The 20521-nt window shown below is 44.9% G+C and overlaps 1 protein-coding gene across 3 annotated transcripts in view; it reads right to left on the reverse strand.

Moving 5' to 3' along the window:
• The window catches only part of gbe1b (glucan (1,4-alpha-), branching enzyme 1b), a 580146-nt gene that overhangs the window by 179267 nt on the left and 380358 nt on the right, over positions 1-20521 (reverse strand). For all 3 annotated transcript variants that reach the window (XM_078233069.1, XM_078233067.1, XM_078233068.1), the window contains exons 8-10: positions 18333-18448; positions 12328-12455; positions 3199-3297 (exon numbers count right to left, since the gene is read on the reverse strand). In XM_078233069.1, the coding sequence (XP_078089195.1) occupies positions 3199-3297; positions 12328-12455; positions 18333-18448 (343 nt within the window). The remainder of the gene's footprint in view (positions 1-3198; positions 3298-12327; positions 12456-18332; positions 18449-20521) is intronic.

Here is a 20521-nt window from a genome sequence, read left to right on the forward strand (position 1 = left end):
ACTGTCAGTGTGGAGTTTGCACATTCTCCCCGTGTCTGCGTGGGTTTCGTCCGGGTGCTCCGGTTTCCTCCCACATTCTGAAAGACGTGTTGGTTCGGTGCATTGATCCGAACAGGCGCCAGACCGTGGCAACTAGGGGAATTTCACAGTAACTTCATTGCAGTGTTAATGTAAGCTTTACTTGTGACTAATAAATAAACTTTAAAAAAACTTCTGCATCGATTCGAGGAATTTCTATCCTCAAATTGCTGCTGAAATCCTCATCCATTTCTTTGTTACCTCTAGATTTGACGAGTTCAATGCTCTGCTGCTTATCCTCCCATCTTCCATTTTCTATAAATTGGTGGCCATCCAAAACATTACCGCCTGTGCCCTACCCTGCACCAAAATATTACCGCCTGTGCCCTACCCTGCACCAAAATATTACCGCCTGTGCCCTACCCTGCACCAAAACATTACCGCCTGTGCCCTACCCTGCACCAAAATATTACCGCCTGTGCCCTACCCTGCACCAAAACATTACCGCCTGTGCCCTACCCTACACCAAAACATTACTGCCTGTGCCCTACCCTGCACCAAAACATTACCGCCTGTGCCCTAACCTGCACCAAAACATTACCGCCTGTGCCCTACCCTGCACCAAAACATTACCGCCTGTGCCCTAACCCTGCACCAAAACATTACCGCCTGTGCCCTAACCTGCACCAAAACATTACCGCCTGTGCCCTAACCCTGCACCAAAACATTACCGCCTGTGCCCTAACCCTGCACCAAAACATTACCGCCTGTGCCCTAACCCTGCACCAAAACATTACCGCCTGTGCCCTAACCTGCACCAAAACATTACCGCCTGTGCCCTAACCCTGCACCAAAACATTACCGCCTGTGCCCTACCCTGCACCAAAACATTACCGCCTGTGCCCTAACCCTGCACCAAAACATTACCTCCTGTGCCCTAACCCTGCACCAAAACATTACCGCCTGTGCCCTACCCTGCACCAAAACATTACCGCCTGTGCCCTAACCCTGCACCAAAACATTACCGCCTGTGCCCTACCCTGCACCAAAACATTACCGCCTGTGCCCTACCCTGCACCAAAACATTACCACCTGTGCCCTAACCTGCACCAAAACATTACCGCCTGTGCCCCACCCTGCACCAAAACATTACCGCCTGTGCCCTAACCCTGCACCAAAACATTACCGCCTGTGCCCTACCCTGCACCAAAACATTACCGCCTGTGCCCTAACCCTGCACCAAAACATTACTGCCTGTGCCCTACCCTGCACCAAAACATTACCGCCTGTGCCCTAACCCTGCACCAAAACATTACTGCCTGTGCCCTAACCTGCACCAAAACATTACCGCCTGTGCCCTACCCTGCACCAAAACATTACCGCCTGTGCCCTACCCTGCACCAAAACATTACCGCCTGTGCCCTACCCTGCACCAAAACATTACCGCCTGTGCCCTAACCTGCACCAAAACATTACCGCCTGTGCCCTAACCCTGCACCAAAACATTACCGCCTGTGCCCTAACCCTGCACCAAAACATTACCGCCTGTGCCCTAACCTGCACCAAAACATTACCGCCTGTGCCCTACCCTGCACCAAAACATTACCGCCTGTGCCCTACCCTGCACCAAAACATTACCACCTGTGCCCTAACCTGCACCAAAACATTACCGCCTGTGCCCTACCCTGCACCAAAACATTACCGCCTGTGCCCTACCCTGCACCAAAACATTACCGCCTGTGCCCTAACCTGCACCAAAACATTACCGCCTGTGCCCTAACCCTGCACCAAAACATTACCGCCTGTGCCCTAACCCTGCACCAAAACATTACCGCCTGTGCCCTAACCTGCACCAAAACATTACCGCCTGTGCCCTACCCTGCACCAAAACATTACCGCCTGTGCCCTAACCCTGCACCAAAACATTACTGCCTGTGCCCTACCCTGCACCAAAACCCCATTCACCCAACATCCTTTGCTCCGTGACCCATATTGGATCAAAACTACATTTTTAATATTTTCACCCATGTTTTCAAGTCCCTCCGCGGTCTCACCCACCCCGTCTCTGCAAACGTCCCCGCCCCACAGCTCTTTGAGGACAAACAAAGAACAGTACAGCACAGGAACCGGTCCTTCAGCCCTCCAAGCCTGCGCCAATCATGTTTGTCTATCTAAACCAATTATATCTTATATCCCTCTATTCCCCGTCTGTTCATATGCCTATCAAGGTGTCTTAAATGTCGCTAACGTGTCTGCTTCAACCACCTCATTTGGGCAGTGCATTCCAGGCCCCCACCACCCTCTGTGTAAAAAACTTCCCCCGCACATCTCCACTGAATCTTTCCCCCCCTTTATCTTGAACTTGTGGCCCCTTGTAATTGTCATTTCTGTCCTGGGAAAAAGCTTCCAACTCTTCACCCTATCTATACCTCTCATAATCTCGCCTGTCCTCCGACCTATCACACGCCTTCCCTTTTCCTCCTTTCCCCACCTTCTCCATTTCAAAAGCTCAAACTCAAATCCATTTAGCACTTTTCCCAGACCTGATGAAATTCCGAGCCTTGGAATCTTAACGCTTCCTCTTCCCACAGATACAGCCAGACATACTTTGGATTTTGAAACAGTTTAAATGGTTCTGCTTTTGGGCCACTGAGGTTGATCGGCATTCACAGCTTTGAGTCATTAGAAAGGACTTAAGTAGCATCATAGTATTCCACCAGGCGAGTTGACCCACTGTGCCTGCTCTTTCAATAAGCTATCCAATTAGCCCCAGTCCCTGCTCTTTCCCCTTAGGCTTGTAAATGTTACCCTTTCAAGTATTTAGAGACGTAAAGTCATTTACAGAACAGGAGGAGGGTATTCGGCCCTTTATCCTTCCCTTTTGAAAGTTATTACGACTGAATTTGCTTCCACTGCTCGTTCAGGCATCACATTCCAATTCACAATAATTCACTGTGTAAACAAAAAGTTACTCTTATTTAAAAGATTTGAATGTGCTGAGTTTAATAGCGAATGCATATGAAAATCCACAAGCTCTTAAAAATAATGGGAAAGCTAAGTGCAAAGCAAGTGGGAGAGCAACATAAACTGAACAAGTTCTGACCAATTGCCACTCTCAATAGATCTTTTTTGAGATCCCTCAAACTGGAGGGCCAAATTGTGCGTAATTTAGGAGCTTACCTGGATCCATTTGTCTGGAATAGCCATAGCCAATCGGTAATCAAACCCTCCACCTCCTTCAATCGTAGGACGACACAGTGTGGGCATTCCTGACACATCCTGACAAAAACACATCCAATCAGTATGGTGGTATCAACTGTGATTTAATACCCTTCCCCAGAGTCCACCTTTCCACAGAAACAACATGGTGCAGCAGCCAAATTGTGCATAGCATGACCGCACAAACATCAGTCAGATAAATCACAGTTAATCTGGGTTGGTGATTGAGAGTTGAATGTGGGCCAAGATATTGGGAATGATAGCATTGTGGCAATGTTCCAGAGGCCTAGACCAACATCCTGGAGACATGACTGCAAATCCCACCAAGGCAACCGGGGAAATCTAAATTCAATTACTAAATCTGAAAATAAAAAACTCATCTCAGCAACAATGATCATGAAACTACCGGATTATTATAACTGCCATCCAGCACCCTTCACCAGCTGATACATCAGTGCTCTACATTGAACACAATTTGGAAGAGCATTGAGGATATATTTTGGGTGGGGAACTTCAATGTACATCACAAGGGTGGTTCAGTAGCCCTTTTACAGAGTCCTGAAGGACATGTATACAAAGAACAACAAAGAACAAAGAAAAGTACAGCACAGGAACAGGCCCTTCGGCCCTCCAAGCCTGCGCTGATCATGATGCCCTAACTAAACTAAAAAAAACCTTCTGCCCTTACTCGGTCTGTAACCCTCTATTTCCTCTTAAATGTTGCTAATGTGCCTGCTTCCACCACCTCTTATATGCCAGACTAAAGCTGGATAAGATTAAGGCTCTACGCAGGGCAGTTTAGAGGGAGTGGTATTTTTTGGATGAGATGATACACTGAGGAAGGCCAATCTTCCCTTGCAGATGGACAATAGAATCTCATGATGATATTGTAAAGACGACACAGGGGACTTCTCCCAAGTGCCCAGAGAATATTTATCCCACTCTATCTGCTCATTACCATATTGCTGTTTGTGGGATCTTGCTGTACACACACGATTGCAATCTTGACTGCATTTCAAAAGTACTTTATTGATTGTAAATCATTTTGAGATATCTTTCGGATGTGAAGTCACTTTTCTTTCGTAAACCTCTTTGGAATATGCTGTAATATCCAGCTTAGACTGATGGGTTCAGCACAGGGCAACACTCCACACGGGGGAATTTCCTGGTTTGTGGTTAGTGACCAGGTCTGTATCTGAGCAGACCCTCTGAGCCCTCCTCTGTAGCAGTACGTTCTCAGAGTTTGAAACTGCAGGCAGCAGGGGTCAGTATTGCACAGTGTACATAGTCTCAGAACCAGGATCAAAGCTTTGCATTTTAGCAACAATACTGGATTAACAGTAACTCTGCTTAAACACTGATAACTATGCCCTGATTCCTTCTGCACTAGCTTCAATGTTCCTCGTTTTTCTTGCAGTATCACCCACTGAGATCATTCACTTGAACAGTACTGGCTGCTAATGCCACTTAATTGGCATCAGAGGAAAAACTACTCTCACTCTCAGCGTGACAAGTCTGCTGTGTCTTGAGCAACAGCATAATTAAATAAGAGCAGCGTCTGAGAGGAATTCTAGTGTGACATGGAAGGACGGCGACAGAAGGGCACTGTACTCCTTCGGGACAGCTTCTCATCAGGCCTGGGAGGAGATGATGTGTTGCTGATGATTGTAAGGTTTACGTGCTTTGCCAGAATTACCGGCATTATTGAGCACAGTGCTGCATATTTCCGAATCGGGCCAATGCTTTCAGAGGAATGATACCTTGCTCGTTCAGAACATTAACCAATTGCATTGCCATTTTACTGATCATTAAACAAAACCTTCACTGGTCTAAGCTAACGGCGCAGCAGCGCTGGGAGGGAGATACATGCTGCTCTCGATATAACTGAGTAAATGTAGCCTGACAGTCTGAAAAAGACTGTGTGTTTTTACGGAGGTACCTCATAATCCTCCCTCCTCAAGGCGCAGGTTTCTTGCTGGAGCACAGGTCCAAAGCCTGCAATAAATATAAGAGCAGGCGGAGGGAGGCCATTCAGTCCATTGAGCCTGTTCTGACTCGACTCGATCCGATCTTGGCTGAGCTGTATCTTAACTACATCTTTAGCCCTTTATACTCTTGGTAAACAAAAATCTACTGCTCGGATATAAAATTAATTGAGCTAGCATCTACTGGCAGAGAGTTACGTAATCCCACCACCCTTTGTATGCAGAAGCATTTCTTGAATTCTCTCCTGAATAGCCTGCTTCTGATTGTAAGGCTATGCCCCTCTGTTCAAGACTCCCCACAAGAAGAAAATAATTCTCTCTATTGAGCTCGTTAATGTCTTTCAAAATCTCAATAAAAGCACTCACTGACCTTTTACATTCCAGGAAAGCCTCATCCAAGTACATAGCCTGCAGAGTCAGAATGCTCCAAATATCATGATGTAGAAATCATAGAAATCATAGAAACCCTACAGTGCAGAAGGAGGCCATTCGGCCCATCGAGTCTGCACCGACCACAATCCCACCCAGGCCCTACCCCCCACATATTTACCCGCTAATCCCTCTAACCTACGCATCTCAGGGGCAATTTTAACCTGGCCAATCAACCTAACCTGCACATCTTTGGACTGTGGGAGGAAACCGGAGCACCCGGAGGAAACCCACGCAAACACGAGGAGAATGTGCAAACTCCACACAGACAGTGACCCGAGCCGGGAATCGAACCCGGGACCCTGGAGCTGTGAAGCACCAGTGCTAACCACTGTGCTACCGTACCGTGGGGCAAAGGCTGGACTTATTTTTCATTGCAACCATCTGCTGCAGTGGGATTCGAACCAGGGACCCCAGAGCATTGCCCTCGGTTTATGGTTTACCAGTTCAGTTACCTATACCAATAGGTATAGGTTTCCTATGGAAATAGGTAATCATCACATGTGGGTCTATCGAGCTCGAGAGGTTACTCTCCCCATGGAAAGCACCATGCTCGGATATCCTGTTCTCTCCTTGCGTTCGTATGCAGCTATATTCTGTGGGATCTTTCTCTCCTCAGCCCAAGAGCTCCGTTACAAGCCCAGAGCAGGAGCCAAGCCTGCACTGTTTGGCCTCCACATTCACTGATGGGCATGTGGCAGGCCAGTAAATTTGCAAAGCTATGGGGAAAGAGCAGAGGGGCTGATTGTGGGATGAATGAACAACTCTTTTTTAAAAAACCGGCACAAGGTTTGGGCTGTATGGCTTCCTTTTGGGTGCCATATTCCACAATTCCCCAGCTCTGAATCACAGGAACCTGATGTAAGTGCATCACAATGTTTAAAAACAGTGCAAGTATTTGCATTTATGTGGCACCCTGCATGACCTCAACACGTCCCCAAGTGCTTTATTGCTCTCTTAATTCAAGGGATGCAGGCACAGCTGGCAAGGTCAGCATTTATTGGTCATCCGTAACACAAACAAACGTATCTTTTAAAGACACTGTTATAATGTAGGAAATGCAGCAGCAAACACGTGACTGCAAGGAGCAACAAACAGCGTTGTGATAATGACCATATGACAGGTATTCATTGAGGGTTAAATGTTCTCCAGGGCAATAAAGCGAATACAATAGCATGTATTTATACAGCACCTTTCACTACCTCGGGGACATACAAAAATGCTGTACAGCCAATGAAGTATGTAGACGGAGAAAGAACAACTACAACAATGATTTAATAACAATAATGGCGATCGTGGCTTTAAAATGGCTGTTCTGGCTGAGAGCTGAGCATGCTGGGATTTTTGGTCAACTTATAGATTAAAACCAGATGCAGGTCACAAAGAGACTCTGGTCTGGGAGCTGTGATCTGAAGCTTCCTGTGTTGGCCAGGTAAGGGAAGTTGCTTAAATTAACCTAGACAGCCTAGCTTTGATTTATATGGCTGCTATGTATGGGATATGTCAAATGAAGTAAGTGTAATGGCAGCATTCGCATGCAGTTTCATTGGATGTTCGAGCCATGTCATCAGTTTCTGGTTACACAATTGGCTAGATGACAGAATCTTCCAGAAGCGAGTGGAGAATTGTGGATAAAGGACACTGCTGTCCTTTGTTTGGCAGCGATAACTCAAAGAGACCAACCATTGCAACAAGACCTGTACCCTGAAGGATGCTTCAGAGAACAAGAAGATAGATTCGACATCGAGGACTTTTCTTGGCCAAAAACATTAAACATCAACTTTAACTATTTAACTGAAAATAGATACTACCGAGTTCAGGAAAACCTTCTTGGCCAAGGTTTTCCTAAACTCGGTAGTATCTATTTTCAGCTAAATAGCTAAAGTTGATGTTTAATTAAAGTTAATTTGCAGTTTAAGAGTTAAAGTTCAGTTGAAAGTTGATGTTCAGGTGGGGTTAAAGTTCAGTAAAAAGTTAATGTGTTGCAACTGTTTATGTTTGAGTTGGTATCAGAAGTGTTAAGTAAAGAAATAATTGAATTACTGTCCTTGTTTGTCTCATTACACTGGAATGCTTGGAAGGTGTTTAAATTAAAGCTGTGTGACAAGTACTTGGCTGTTTGAAATATAATGGCCATAGGGAAATCCTACTCTCGTCAGGAAGCGGAAGTAGTTTTAAGTGATCTGTATTAGTATTGCTGGATATTAGAAACAAAGTCTGGATTTAAGTGGGTTTAATTTGCTGATTCTGTGTAGGAAAGGGTACGAGTCTGGTTAAATTCATGTTAGACAAAGGTGTCTGCATGTGTACAGGGCTTTTAGTTTCAGTTCAATCGTCTTTTTATTGTACTGGGAGAGAGTGTACAACAGCAAAAGTAAACACAAATTTGGACAAAGAATGAGTTGTTGCTTAGCAACCAGGGACCACCACTTTCCAGCACTTTGTTCTTATTTCAGATTTCCAGCATCTGCAATATTCTACTTTTCATGAAAGCAGATTGTCTGATCATTCACTTCCTTTATGTTTATGGGATCTACATGTGAACCTTCTCTATTTGCCTTTTAAAAGGTGCAATATATATGCAGCTCTTTCTGTTTCCTGAATTCCAACTGGAAGAACCATGGACTTTACTTGCATCTTTACAAAGTGTAATGATTTCCTTTTACATAAAGGAACACAGAATAAGGAGTAGGTCTGCAGAAACATGCTGCCGAGGGAAGACATCATCACAAAGCATTCAGATCAAGTCCAGCCTGCAACATCTCAGCCAACAAGCCAAGGGCAGTCTTGAGAGTCTGCTACAGTGTTAGAGGTGCCTTCTTTTGGAGGAGACATTAAAGCGAGGCCCTGCATGCACTCTCAGGTGGACATAAAAGATCCCACAATAATATTGCTGGTAGAGGGAAAAACAAGAGATACAGCTCTCCGTCTGCAATCCAAACAGCATTCCAGAAAAACTAAACTAAAACCTTGGACTTCTCTGTGGGGAGAACTATCCCCAGGCAGCACCTGACCTGTCAATCATGCTCAACTCAGCAATTCCAAAAGGATCATCAAATCCCCCAGGACCCTGCATTAGGCCAGATTAAAAGTAAGCATGATGTCCATTATACTGCTTCAGCAACAATTAGAGGACACCGGCTACAGACAAAACGGTGCCAAAATAAAATGCTAAGCTGCTGGAAAAAAATCTGCAAAGAAAGCTGATTTTAATACATTTCTTAAAAGCACAGTGTCATCATAAATGCACTGCCTTAAAGTGAGCTGGCAGCAGTTTTAATCATGACTCAAGAGGGAGTGAGATATTCACATGGAAATAAAAACAAATTAGGGTGACAGGAAAAGAACAGGGTAGTTGGACAATTTAGATATCTCTTTCAAAGAGCTGGCACAGGCAAAATGGGCTGAATGGCCTCCTATAAATCTATATTCATTCTGCGTTTCACAGTGCCAATAAATACTGAAAAAGAGGGAGGAGGAAGGGCTTTAACCTGCCATACGACTTGACCTTTGTCACAGCAGGAAACCATAATTGCAGCAGGAAGGTATTGGTGAAGAACAACTTGTATACATTCAGTTATTGCTGACCGATCGGCTACAGTTCTTGCTGTCAGTGAGGCATTAACTCTTACATGAGTTAATTCCAGGAAAACTCTGTCCCCAAGGATGACCACTTCTGCAATTAGTCACAACGCACACCACAGCCCTGGTGCCATTGACAGCACAGAACTAGCCAAACATCTCGAACAGCATTGCTATTGAAAATATTAATCTACAACTTCTGAAACATGAAGTTTTACATGAGATTAAAGTTTTAAATGTTTCGCCGTCATTTGCCTAATTACCGTGTGATATTCTCATCCCTTTCTTTTTACGGTATGTTTTAATCTGATTTCTTCAAATGCTTGTTTTCTGTGTCTATTTAAAAAGCGGGATCAGCTCAAATGCTGCTGTCTGCCTAAAAATGAGTACCAGGTGTCTTCATCTGCCAGTCAAACAGCAAGACTTAATGGCATCTCAATGTCAGAGAAGAGATCGAGCTAATCTGTGTTTATGAATGTCCAACGTCAGATAGAAGACAGCAACTGACTGTCTGCAGTCCACAAAGTTTTAATTTCTCCCGATGCTGAGAGTTGTAGGTAAACGCAATGCCTGCCTGTAAAAGATCAGAATGTTTCCTCCAGCATTACAAGATGAATAGAGGACTTTACAGAGAGTGGGCATTGATGAATTACATTTGGATAAATCATTTAACCCAAATGTGGAAGTGATTGCATTTTATAACCACGCATGGCAACATTATCTCCATGGAATCCAACTCGACATCAAAATTGAAGCACAGTCATTAATTAGTAAATAAAAGTGTTGATGTTACTTCATTCCGAGCACTGATACATTTGTCTATGCTGATACCTGGATGACAGTGTTTCATGGTGCGATCCACAAAAATTAAAACGTCCGCTGTTAAAATGGGCACAGCACAGAATGTCTGAACACAAAATGAGGCCATTCGACACACCATGCCTCTGCTAGCTCTTTGGCAAAGCCCCTCTGCACTTTCCCCACAGACCTAAAAGTATTTCCTCTTGTAGCTAGTTATTTACCTAATGCTTTCATTGAAAGTTACCATTTAATTTGCTTCCACCATCCCTTTCAAGCGTGTATTTTATTGCACGCATGGCAATTTGTTGCATTAAAAACATCATCTTCCCTCAGCTCATTTGCCAATTATGGAAAAGTGCGTCCTCTGGTTATTGACCCATCAGTGGAAACAGTCACTCCTTATTTACTCTGTTGCAGTGCAGAACTTTGATGTCTCTGTTAAATCTACTCTTAACCTTCTCTCTGCTTCAAGGAGAGCAATCTTAGCTTCCGCAGTCTCTCCACACTGGATTCACTGCTTTATTGGCAGAGAAATGGAAGAGGGGGTGAAGACGCTTTGCACAATAACAGAGCTGTCATGGTAAGATTCACGCATGATTCACAGCAGGGGACAGAAATATCACGGCCACCAGATGTACTCAGTACATGAAGGTACATCATTCACACTGAGAATAAATAAACCACTGAACAACATGTAGGGTGACTAAATGGAAATGAAATAGCGATATGATAAAAGTAAGGATGTCACCACGATATTTTGCTTGCACGTCTCTAATTTTAAAAATCGGGTCAAGAAGGAGATTGGATTAAACATCGGGTGGGATTTTACGGCCTCGCTCATCCCGAAACCATAAAATCCTGCCCGAGGTCAACGGACCTTCCCACGGTCTGTCCCTCGCCCACTCCGACTCCCGTGACAAGCGGGACGATAAAATTCCAGCCGTCATCTTTCACCTCTATGGCATGGGTTCAAATCCAGCCCAGACTGAAAGTAGCCTGTCGCTTGCCCATGAGGGGAGTCTGAACATCCTCACTCAGCTATTCCTCTAAAGCTGCAGCTGAACACTCAGAAACCGCAGAGAGGCTGGAGTGGGAGATGAATAACGGATGCCCCAGGCAGCACTTTGAGGTAGGGAAACGGAGCATAGAAAAGGAAGATTTAATTCTATACCTAACCCCGTGCTGTACCTGTCCTGGGAGTGTTTGATGGGGACAGTGTAGAGGGAGCTTTACTCTGTATCTAACCCCGTGCTGTACCTGTCCTGACAGTGTTTGATGGGGACAGTGTAGAGAGAGCTTTACTCTGTATCTAACCCCGTGCTGTACCTGTCCTGGGAGTGTTTGATGGGGACAGTGTAGAGGGAGCTTTACTCTGTATCTAACCCCGTGCTGTACCTGTCCTGGGAGTGTTTGATGGGGACAGTGTAGGGGGAGCTTTACTCTGTATCTAACCCCGTGCTGTACCTGTCCTGGGAGTGTTTGATGGGGACAGTGTAGAGGGAGCTTTACTCTGTATCTAACCCCGTGCTGTACCTGTCCTGGGAGTGTTTGATGGGGACAGTGTAGAGGGAGCTTTACTCTGTATCTAACCCCATGCTGTACCTGTCCTGGGAGTGTTTGATGGGGACAGTGTAGGGGGAGTTTTACTCTGTATCTAACCCCGTGCTGTACCTGTCCTGGGAGTGTTTGATGGGGACAGTGTAGAGGGAGTTTTACTCTGTATCTAAACCCGTGCTGTACCTGTCCGGGGAGTGTTTGATGGGGACAGTGTAGAGGGAGCTTTACTCCGAATCTAACCCCGTGCTGTACCTGTCCTGGGAGTGTTTGATGGGGACAGTGTAGAGGGAGCTTTACTCTGTATCTAACCCCGTGCTGTACCTGTCCGGGGAGTGTTTGATGGGGACAGTGTAGAGGGAGCTTTACTCTGTATCTAACCCCGTGCTGTACCTGTCCTGGGAGTGTTTGATGGGGACAGTGCAGAGGGAGCTTTACTCTGTATCTAACCCCGTGCTGTACCTGTCCTGGGGGTGTTTGATGGAACATTGGAAAGACCACTAAGCTGTATCTAACTCATTCTGTATCTGACCCCCAAGTAGCTGCTTGAAATATAAATGTGTTTCCTTCCGCAGGGTGAACCTTTTTCTTCTTGAAGATCGCACCTTCACAGAAGTAATCATTAAAAGAAAAGCTAACATGGCATCAAAACAAGAAATATCTCAAATCAACACCATGTGCTTCACTCTGTAACAAGGTATAAAATCACAGTGACACCAAAAAAGTAATCACTCCTTACCTCTGCTATCATGATGAAGTGTGGGTAGAAGCTATGAAGCATATGGTTGGACAATATGAGATAGACTAAGGAATCCTCGTCAACCTGAAGTCCAAAATATTCACTGTAATCTCCAGTAAAAGAAGCACCTGTGGAAAGGAGGTGGGAACAGTAATTTTAGTAAAAAGGTGATGTGCCACATTGTACTTTTAGCACAGAAACAGGCCGCCAACAATCCACATGCGTACAAAAATAAAATTCTGCTGATATTGCAAGTCTGAAATAAAACCAGAAAATACTGCAAATACTCAGCAGGTCAGGCAGCATCTATGAAGCGGAACAGAGTTAACTCCGATGAAGGATCAGCAACCTGAAATATGATGGTGTTTCTCTCTCCGCAGATGCTGCCTGACCTTGCTGAGTATTTCTAACATTTTCTGTTTTTAGATCCATGTCGCTCCTTCTGCTCTGGGCCCCAAACATACATTTAACACAAAAATAGACCCTTCACCTGGGTTTTTATGAGTACAAAAAGATGGGGCTCGGTAAAGGGAAGGTTTCTGGTCCCATTCTCAGTCTGTACTGCTATTAATGATCTCAAGGGGAGGGGAGGTGATGGCCTAGTGGTATTATCGCTAGATTATTAATCCAGAAACTCAGCTCATGTCCTAGGTACCCAGGTTCAAATCCCACCACGGCAGGTGGTGGAATTTGAATTCAATAAAAAAAAATCTGGAATTAATAATCTACTGATGACCATGAAACCATTGTCGACTGTCAGAAAAACCCATCTGGTTCACTAATGTTCTTCAGGGAAGGAGATCTGCCATCTTTACCCAGCCTGGTCTATATGTGACTCCAGAGACACAGCAATGTGGTTGACTCTCAACTGCCTCCAAGAGCAACTCGGGATGGGCAATAAATGCTGGCCAGCCAGCAACGTCCATGTCCCATGAATGAATAAAAATAAATCAAGTAGTATTTGATAACCCAGCTGCCTACTTGGATCAGTTGGCAAACATTTTGTTAAGAGTCAGGGAGTTGACACCCCACTTCAGGACCCGAGTGCCTATTTTAACCTGATGCTTCAGTGCTGTGAGTAGGGATTCAAAATGACAGAAGAATTTGACAGAGAAGTAGAGAAGTTACTTCCTCTGCCAGAGTCATTCGAGCTAGCCTGTTCAGGAGTGAAATACAGTAAGAAGTTTAACAACACCAGGTTAAAGTCCAACAGGTTTATTTGGTAGCAAAAGCCACACAAGCTTTCGAGGCTCTGAGCCCCTTCTTCAGGTGAGTGGGAATTCTGTTCACAAACAGAACTTATAAAGACACAGACTCAATTTACATGAATAATGGTTGGAATGCGAATACTTACAACTAATCCAGTCTTTAAGAAACAAAACAATGGGAGTGGAGAGAGCATCAAGACAGGCTAAAAAGATGTGTATTGTCTCCAGACAAGACAGCCAGTGAAACTCTGCAGGTCCACGCAACTGTGGGAGTTACAAATAGTGTGACATAAACCCAATATCCCGGTTGAACATCAGGAGTGAAATCACAGAGCACTTTTTCCAAATAAAGGGTCCTGAAAATCTGGAGCTCTCCCACAAAAGGTTGTGGATGAAGGGCAATTGGGGCTTCCAAGGGTGCGATTGATATGATTTTTGATAGGTAAGGCTTCATTCAGTTGGAGCGTTGAGTCCCAAATCTGGACACAATACTTTCAAAAAGGATGGTACAATATTGGATAGGGTACAGCAGCGATTTACCAGAATAGTACCAGTGATAAAAGACCTCAGCAATGTCCAGATGTTACAGAAGATGGCATTGAGGAGATTGGACAGAGTAGATTGTGGAAAAGCTACTTCCACTGGCAGGCGGGGGGGGGGGGGGGGGTCAATGATCCAAGGACACAGATTTAAGATAATTGGCAAAATAATCTGTGGTAGAAAGTGGCGAATGCTATTGAAACACAAGTTGTTATAATCTGAACTCGAATGCATGAAAGGCAGTTTCGAGAGTAGCTTTCCAAAGGATAGTACATTGAAGAGGAAAATATTTTCAGGGCTACAGGGAATGAGCTGGAGAGTTAATTAATCTGGAGAGGCAGCACAGACAGATGGCCCAGTGGTTTCCTAACCTGAGTGATTCTTTACAGTGGCAAGAAGGGGTATGGAGTAATAGCACGTGAAGGGATTTGGGATGCAGATCAGCCGTGGTATAATTGAATTGCAAAACAAATTCAAGTGCTGAAAGGCCTCTAGTTCTCTGGGATTGAGGGAGTGCTGTATTAACAGAGGATCTGTCTTTCAAGTAAGCCTAATAAATCCCAGGGCAACTATTCAAAGAAGAGAGATCATCTCTGGCATTCTTGAGGACATAGGAACATAGGAATTCAGAGCGAGAGTAGGCAATTCAGCCTGTCGAGCCTACTCCGCCATTCTACACCATCATGGCTGATCTCCATCTCATCCCAACTCCACTTCCCTGCCTTTTCCCCATAGTCCTTTATCCCACTTTTGATCAAATATTTATCTCTTTCTTGAATCCATTGATTGATTGCATCCACTGCACTCTGGAGCAGTGAGTTCCATAGACTCAAAACCCTCTGTGAGAAGTAATTTCTCCTCATCTCTGTCTGACCCTCCCCCCCCCTCTTACTCTACAACTCTGACCTCTTGTCCTCGACTGTTCTAGAAGGGGGAACATTTGGCTAACATTTACTTTGTCAATCCCGTTGACTATTTTATATACCTCAATCAAATCCCGCCTCATTCTTCTGTATTCCAGCGAATACAAGCCCAAGCAACTCAACCGCTTCTCATACGACAGCCCCTTCAAACCTGGAATCAATCTAGTGAACTCTTCTGAACCACCACCACCATATCCTTCCTCAAAGAAAGTGACCAAAACTGAACACAATACTCCAGATGTGGTCTCACCAATGCCTTATACAATTGTCACAACACTTCTCTGCTTTTATACTCTAGACCTTTTGCAATAAATGCCAAGGTTCCATTTGTCTTCCTTATAACATTCTGCACCTGCATACCCACTTTCTGAGATTCGTGCACAAGGACACCCAGATCCCTCTGCACAGGCACCTTTTGAATCTGTTTCCCAGTTAAATAATAATTTGCCCTTTTATTTTTCCGGCCAAAATGGATAACCTCATATTTATCCACATTAAACTCCATCTGCCAGATTGTTTCCTGGAGTGACTGGATTGTCCTATAACGAGAGGCTGAGTAAATTGGACACATCTTGTCTGGAGTTTAGAAGAACAAGAATGATCTTGACTGACGAGAAGCAGAAGTTATTTCCATTGAGTGGTAAATTGAGAAAACTAGGCACAATCTTAGGGTAAGGGACTGACCATTTAGAACTGAGATGGGAGAAATTTCTTGACTCAAAAGGTTGTGAATCTTGAGAATTCCTACTGCAGAGGAATGTGGATGCAGCATTGTTGAATATATTTAAGAGTTCTCAGGAAATTAAAGGATATGAAGAGTGGGCAGGAGGGTAAAGTTGAAAATCAGCTGTGATCGGATTGAATGAAGAAACAAATGGTCCTTATGGTCTGCTCCTGCTCCTATTTCCTATGTTAACTTTCTTATATTGCGATCCCACAAACAGGATGGCAATAATGACGAGATCATTCCTTTATGGTAATATCAAAGTAAAATGCTGAAGATGCTGGAAATCTGAAATCAAAACAGAAAATAGTGGAACTACTCAATAGGTCAGGTAGCATCTGCGGAGTTAACTTTAAAGTTAAAGTTTATTTATTAGTCACAAGTAAGGCTTACATTAACACTGAATGAAGTTACTGTGAAATTCCCCTGGTCGCCACATTCCGGCACCTGCTCGGGTCAATGCACCCTAACCAAAACGTCTTTCAGACTGTGGGAGGAAACCGGAGCACCCGGAGGAAATCCTCACAGACTCGGGGAGAACGTGCAGACTCCACACAGACAGTGACCCAAGCTGGGAATCGAACCTGGGTCCCTGGTGCTGTGAGGCAGCAGTGCTGACCACTGTGCCACCGTGCCGTAACTTTTCAAGTTGAATATGATTGTTCTTCAATGAAACATTAACCCCCTTTCAATGGTGGCAAAGATTCAAAATAATTTGCAAAGGAGCAAAAGTGATTTTAGGAAAAGGTTTTTCACCCAGTGGATGGTTGGAGTTTGGAACAAGTTTCCTGAGAGTGTGGTAGAGGCTGGTTCAATCGAGGTATTCAAAAGGAAATTGGATTGTTATCTGAAAATAGAGACACTTCCCGCTGCCTCGGCAAAGCAGCCAGCATAATCAAGGACCCCACGCACCCTGGACATTCTCTCTTCCACCTTACTCCGTCAGGAAAAAGATGCAAAAGTCTGAGGTCACATACCAACCGATGCAAAAACAGCTTCTTCCCTGCTGCATTCCGACTTTTGAATGGACCTACCTCGCACCAAGTTGATCGTGCTCTACACCCTACCCATGACTGTAACACTGTGGGCCCGATTTTACCATTTTCATTCTAAGTGCCGAATCTGGGCGTAGTACAGATCCAACTTAGAAATCTGCTTTCAGGCGCCCCCATACGCTCTCAGCCATCTTCAGTCCCATTCGCGCTGTGGGCGGGGCTTAGCACGGCCGGAACGATTGGAGCTCTGAACTTCGCATGCGCAGTTAAAAAAAAAGTGTGCCCGTGTCAAAGCGGGAGCGAGCGAGGGTGTATCCCGGGCCGGGGGGGGGGGGGATGTATCTCGGGGCGGGGGGGGGGCAGATGGATCTCTGGTGGGGTGGGGGGGAGGTGGATCTCTGGTGGGGGGCAGGGGGGTCCGCTGCCACTCTGCGGGCGATCGGTCTGGGTAGTTGGTGGGTTGATAAGGGGGGCAGTGATGTGTGTGGGTAGTGGGGGGTGGATAAGGGGGGCAGTGATGTGTGTGGATAGTGGGGGGAGTGGATAAGGGAGACACACACACATCACTGCCCCCCTTGTCCGCCCCCCCCACTAATACATCTTACCTGCCTCCCTCCTCTCCCCCCCCCCGCCCCACAAGACAATGAACTTGCCTCACTCCCCCCCCCGCCAGAGAATGGTCTGGCCTCACTCCCCCTCCCTGCCAAAGATACATCTGAATACAGAGATACATCTAAATGCATGCAAATGTATTTAAATCGTCGTTGCGCCTGATTTGGGCGCGGAACGGATCCCCGCCATTCGCGAGTCTCGGTAAAGTGGCGATCTGCGCGGACGCAGGTGCAGATCGCAATAAAGGCCTCACACCCAATTTTACCACGATTCCGCGCCAGAAAACGGGCGCAAATTGTTGGTAAAATCGGGCCCTACATTCTGCACTCTCTCCTTTCCTTCTCTATGAACAGTATGCTTTGTCTGTATAGCGTGCAAGAAACAATACTTTTCACTGTATACTAATACATGTGACAATAATAAATCAAACCAAATCAAAACCAAATCAAAGAATATCCAAAGTTACAGGAATAAGACAGGGGAGTGGATTGAATGCGCTTTAAGAGGGTCAGTGCAGATTCAATGGGCCAAATGGCTTCCTCCTACACGATAAAGACTTGGTGATGATGGTTGAGGGATAAATACTGGCTGGTATAACAATCCAATTTCCTTTTGAATACCTCGATTGAACCAGCCTCTACCACACTCTCAGGAAACTTGTTCCAAACTCCAACCACCCACTGGGTGAAAAACCTTTTCCTAAAATCACTTTTGCTCCTTTGCAAATTATTTTGAATCTTTGCCGCCATTGAAAGGGGGTTAATGTTTCATTGAAGAATAGTCACAGCTTCTCACAGCTTTGGGATCTTGTATAGCAGGCTGAGGGGGCAGATGGGGCTTCTGTTTTAACAATAAGTCTGCACCTAAAGCAAGCAAACGTGAGACCATTGATTCACAGCCGCATTCATAACCCAGTGATACTGAACAGTAGCTCATCAAATTAAAAAAGAACAGCACGCTTTGATAAAAAATTACATAAAACTTTAAAATAGATGAAGCTTACGTATGCCATGGTGGTGATATAACATGGATGTCACTCCATCAAATCGAAAGCCATCGAAATAATACTCTTCCACCCACCAGCGGAGATTGGACAGCAGGAATCTCAGTACTTCCCAGCTGAAAAGAAAACACAGTTCATAAATAACACAACAGAAGCAGAGCTCTGTTGACAGAGCAGGTTGCATTCCAGCAGTGCCCTGGCCTCAAGACTCAACTACTGTTCTCCTGGCTCATCATCACTTTCCTCTGCAAATCTGAGCTCACACAAAATCTTGCCGCCCATGTCCAAACTCACACTAACTCCTGTTCACCTACCAACCCTGTGCTCACCCACCTACAGAGCTGCAGTTCTGGAGTGCCCTCCACAACTACATGACTCCAGTACTTCTAAAGTGTAGTTACTGATAAAACGTGGGAAATGCGGCAGTCATTTTGTGCACAGCAAGCTCCCATAAAATAGGATAATGATCAGATAATCTGTGTCTTTGTGATGTTACTTGGGGTATAAATCTTGGCCAGGACACTGGGGATAATTCCCATTCTTTGTTGGAATAGCTATCATATGTTCCTGACCCCCAATTTTGCTTTTGGCACGAGTGGCAACATCTTTGCTACATCTACCCTAGCAAATCCTTCCATAATCTTTAATAAACTAGGGCCTTAAACTTAACCAAAAACAATAACATTGGTATGAGTGAGGAGCAAGGTGGTTAAGGTAGATTAGAAAATTGCATTGGACCATAAAATGGAATATAAACAATATAAATATTTCACCATCCTCAATTAATCCACATTTCATTGTGAGATAATAGCTCCAGAGGAACAATTATCCATCCACTAACTCAAAGTTAATGTTAGTACGGAATTAAAAGAAGATGCTAACTACTGCCAAGAGTAGTGAACCAGAGAGATAGGGAAGTATTAGATGCCAGTTTGCCAGAAATTAAAAGCAGACAGTAAGAATTTCTACCAGCATGTAAGAAGGAGAGTCGTGAAATGAAGACACTGAGCACAGCAAAGGCTATGGGCCCCTGACGACAGCAGCATTACTGAAGACTAATGCTCCAGGACTTAGCAAAGCTGTTCCAGTTCCAACACTGGTTTCTACCACACAATATGGAAAATTTACCAGGTGTATTCTGTCCACAAAAAGCAGAACAAATCCAATCTGGCCAATTACTGCCCTGTGAGTCTACACCCAATGATCAGCAAAGCGATATAGGTGTTTTTGACCTTACTATCAACATAACTTGTCACCACTGCTTAGTTTGGGTTCTGCTAGCACCATAAAGATTGCTGTTGATGACCTCATTACGGCATTGGTCCAAACATGGACAAAACAGTTGAAGTAAGGTAGATGAGGTGAGAGCGACCTTGACATGAAGACAGTATATAATCTCGTGTGACATTTAGGAGCCCTAACGAAATGAGAATCAATGGGAATCGGGGGAAAACTGGAGTTATATCCAGCAAAAAGAAATATGGTTGTGGTTGTTGGAGGCCAATCATCTCAGCCCCAGGACAGCACAGCAGGGGTTCCTCAGGCTAGTGCTCTTGGCCTAATCATCTTCATCTGCTTCATCAATTACTTCCCTCCATTAGAGTATTCACTGTCGATTGCAGAATGTTCAAATCATTTGTAACTCCTCAGATATTCAAGTAGTCCATACTGACACACAGGCCTGGACAACATTCAGACTTTGGCTGATGAGAGGCAAGTAATATTTGCACCACACAACAGCCAAGCAATTATCATCTCCAAGAAGAGAATCTAACCCTTTCCCTCTGATGTTCAACAGCATTACCATTGCTGAAACCTCCACCATCAACATCCTGAGGGTTACCACACCAGAAACTTAACTGGACAAGCCACATAAATACTGTGGCTACAAGAGCAGGTCATAGGGTGGGAATTTTGAGGCGAGTAACTCACCTCCAAACTCCCCAAAGTCTGACCACTATCTACAAGGTGATAAAATACTCTCCAATGACCTTGGTGAATGCAGCCCCAACAACAATCAAAAAGCTCAACACCAGTTTGCTTAATCGGCGCCCCATCCACCATCTTACACATTCACGCCCTCTGCCCTGACGCACATTAGAAGCAGTGTGCATTATCTACAAGATGCACTGAGGCAATTCACCAGGGTTCCTTAGACAGCACCTTCCAAACCCACAACCCCTATCACC

The sequence above is a fragment of the Mustelus asterias genome, chromosome 17 (assembly GCF_964213995.1).
Source record: "Mustelus asterias chromosome 17, sMusAst1.hap1.1, whole genome shotgun sequence".
NCBI classification, from domain to species: domain Eukaryota; kingdom Metazoa; phylum Chordata; class Chondrichthyes; order Carcharhiniformes; family Triakidae; genus Mustelus; species Mustelus asterias.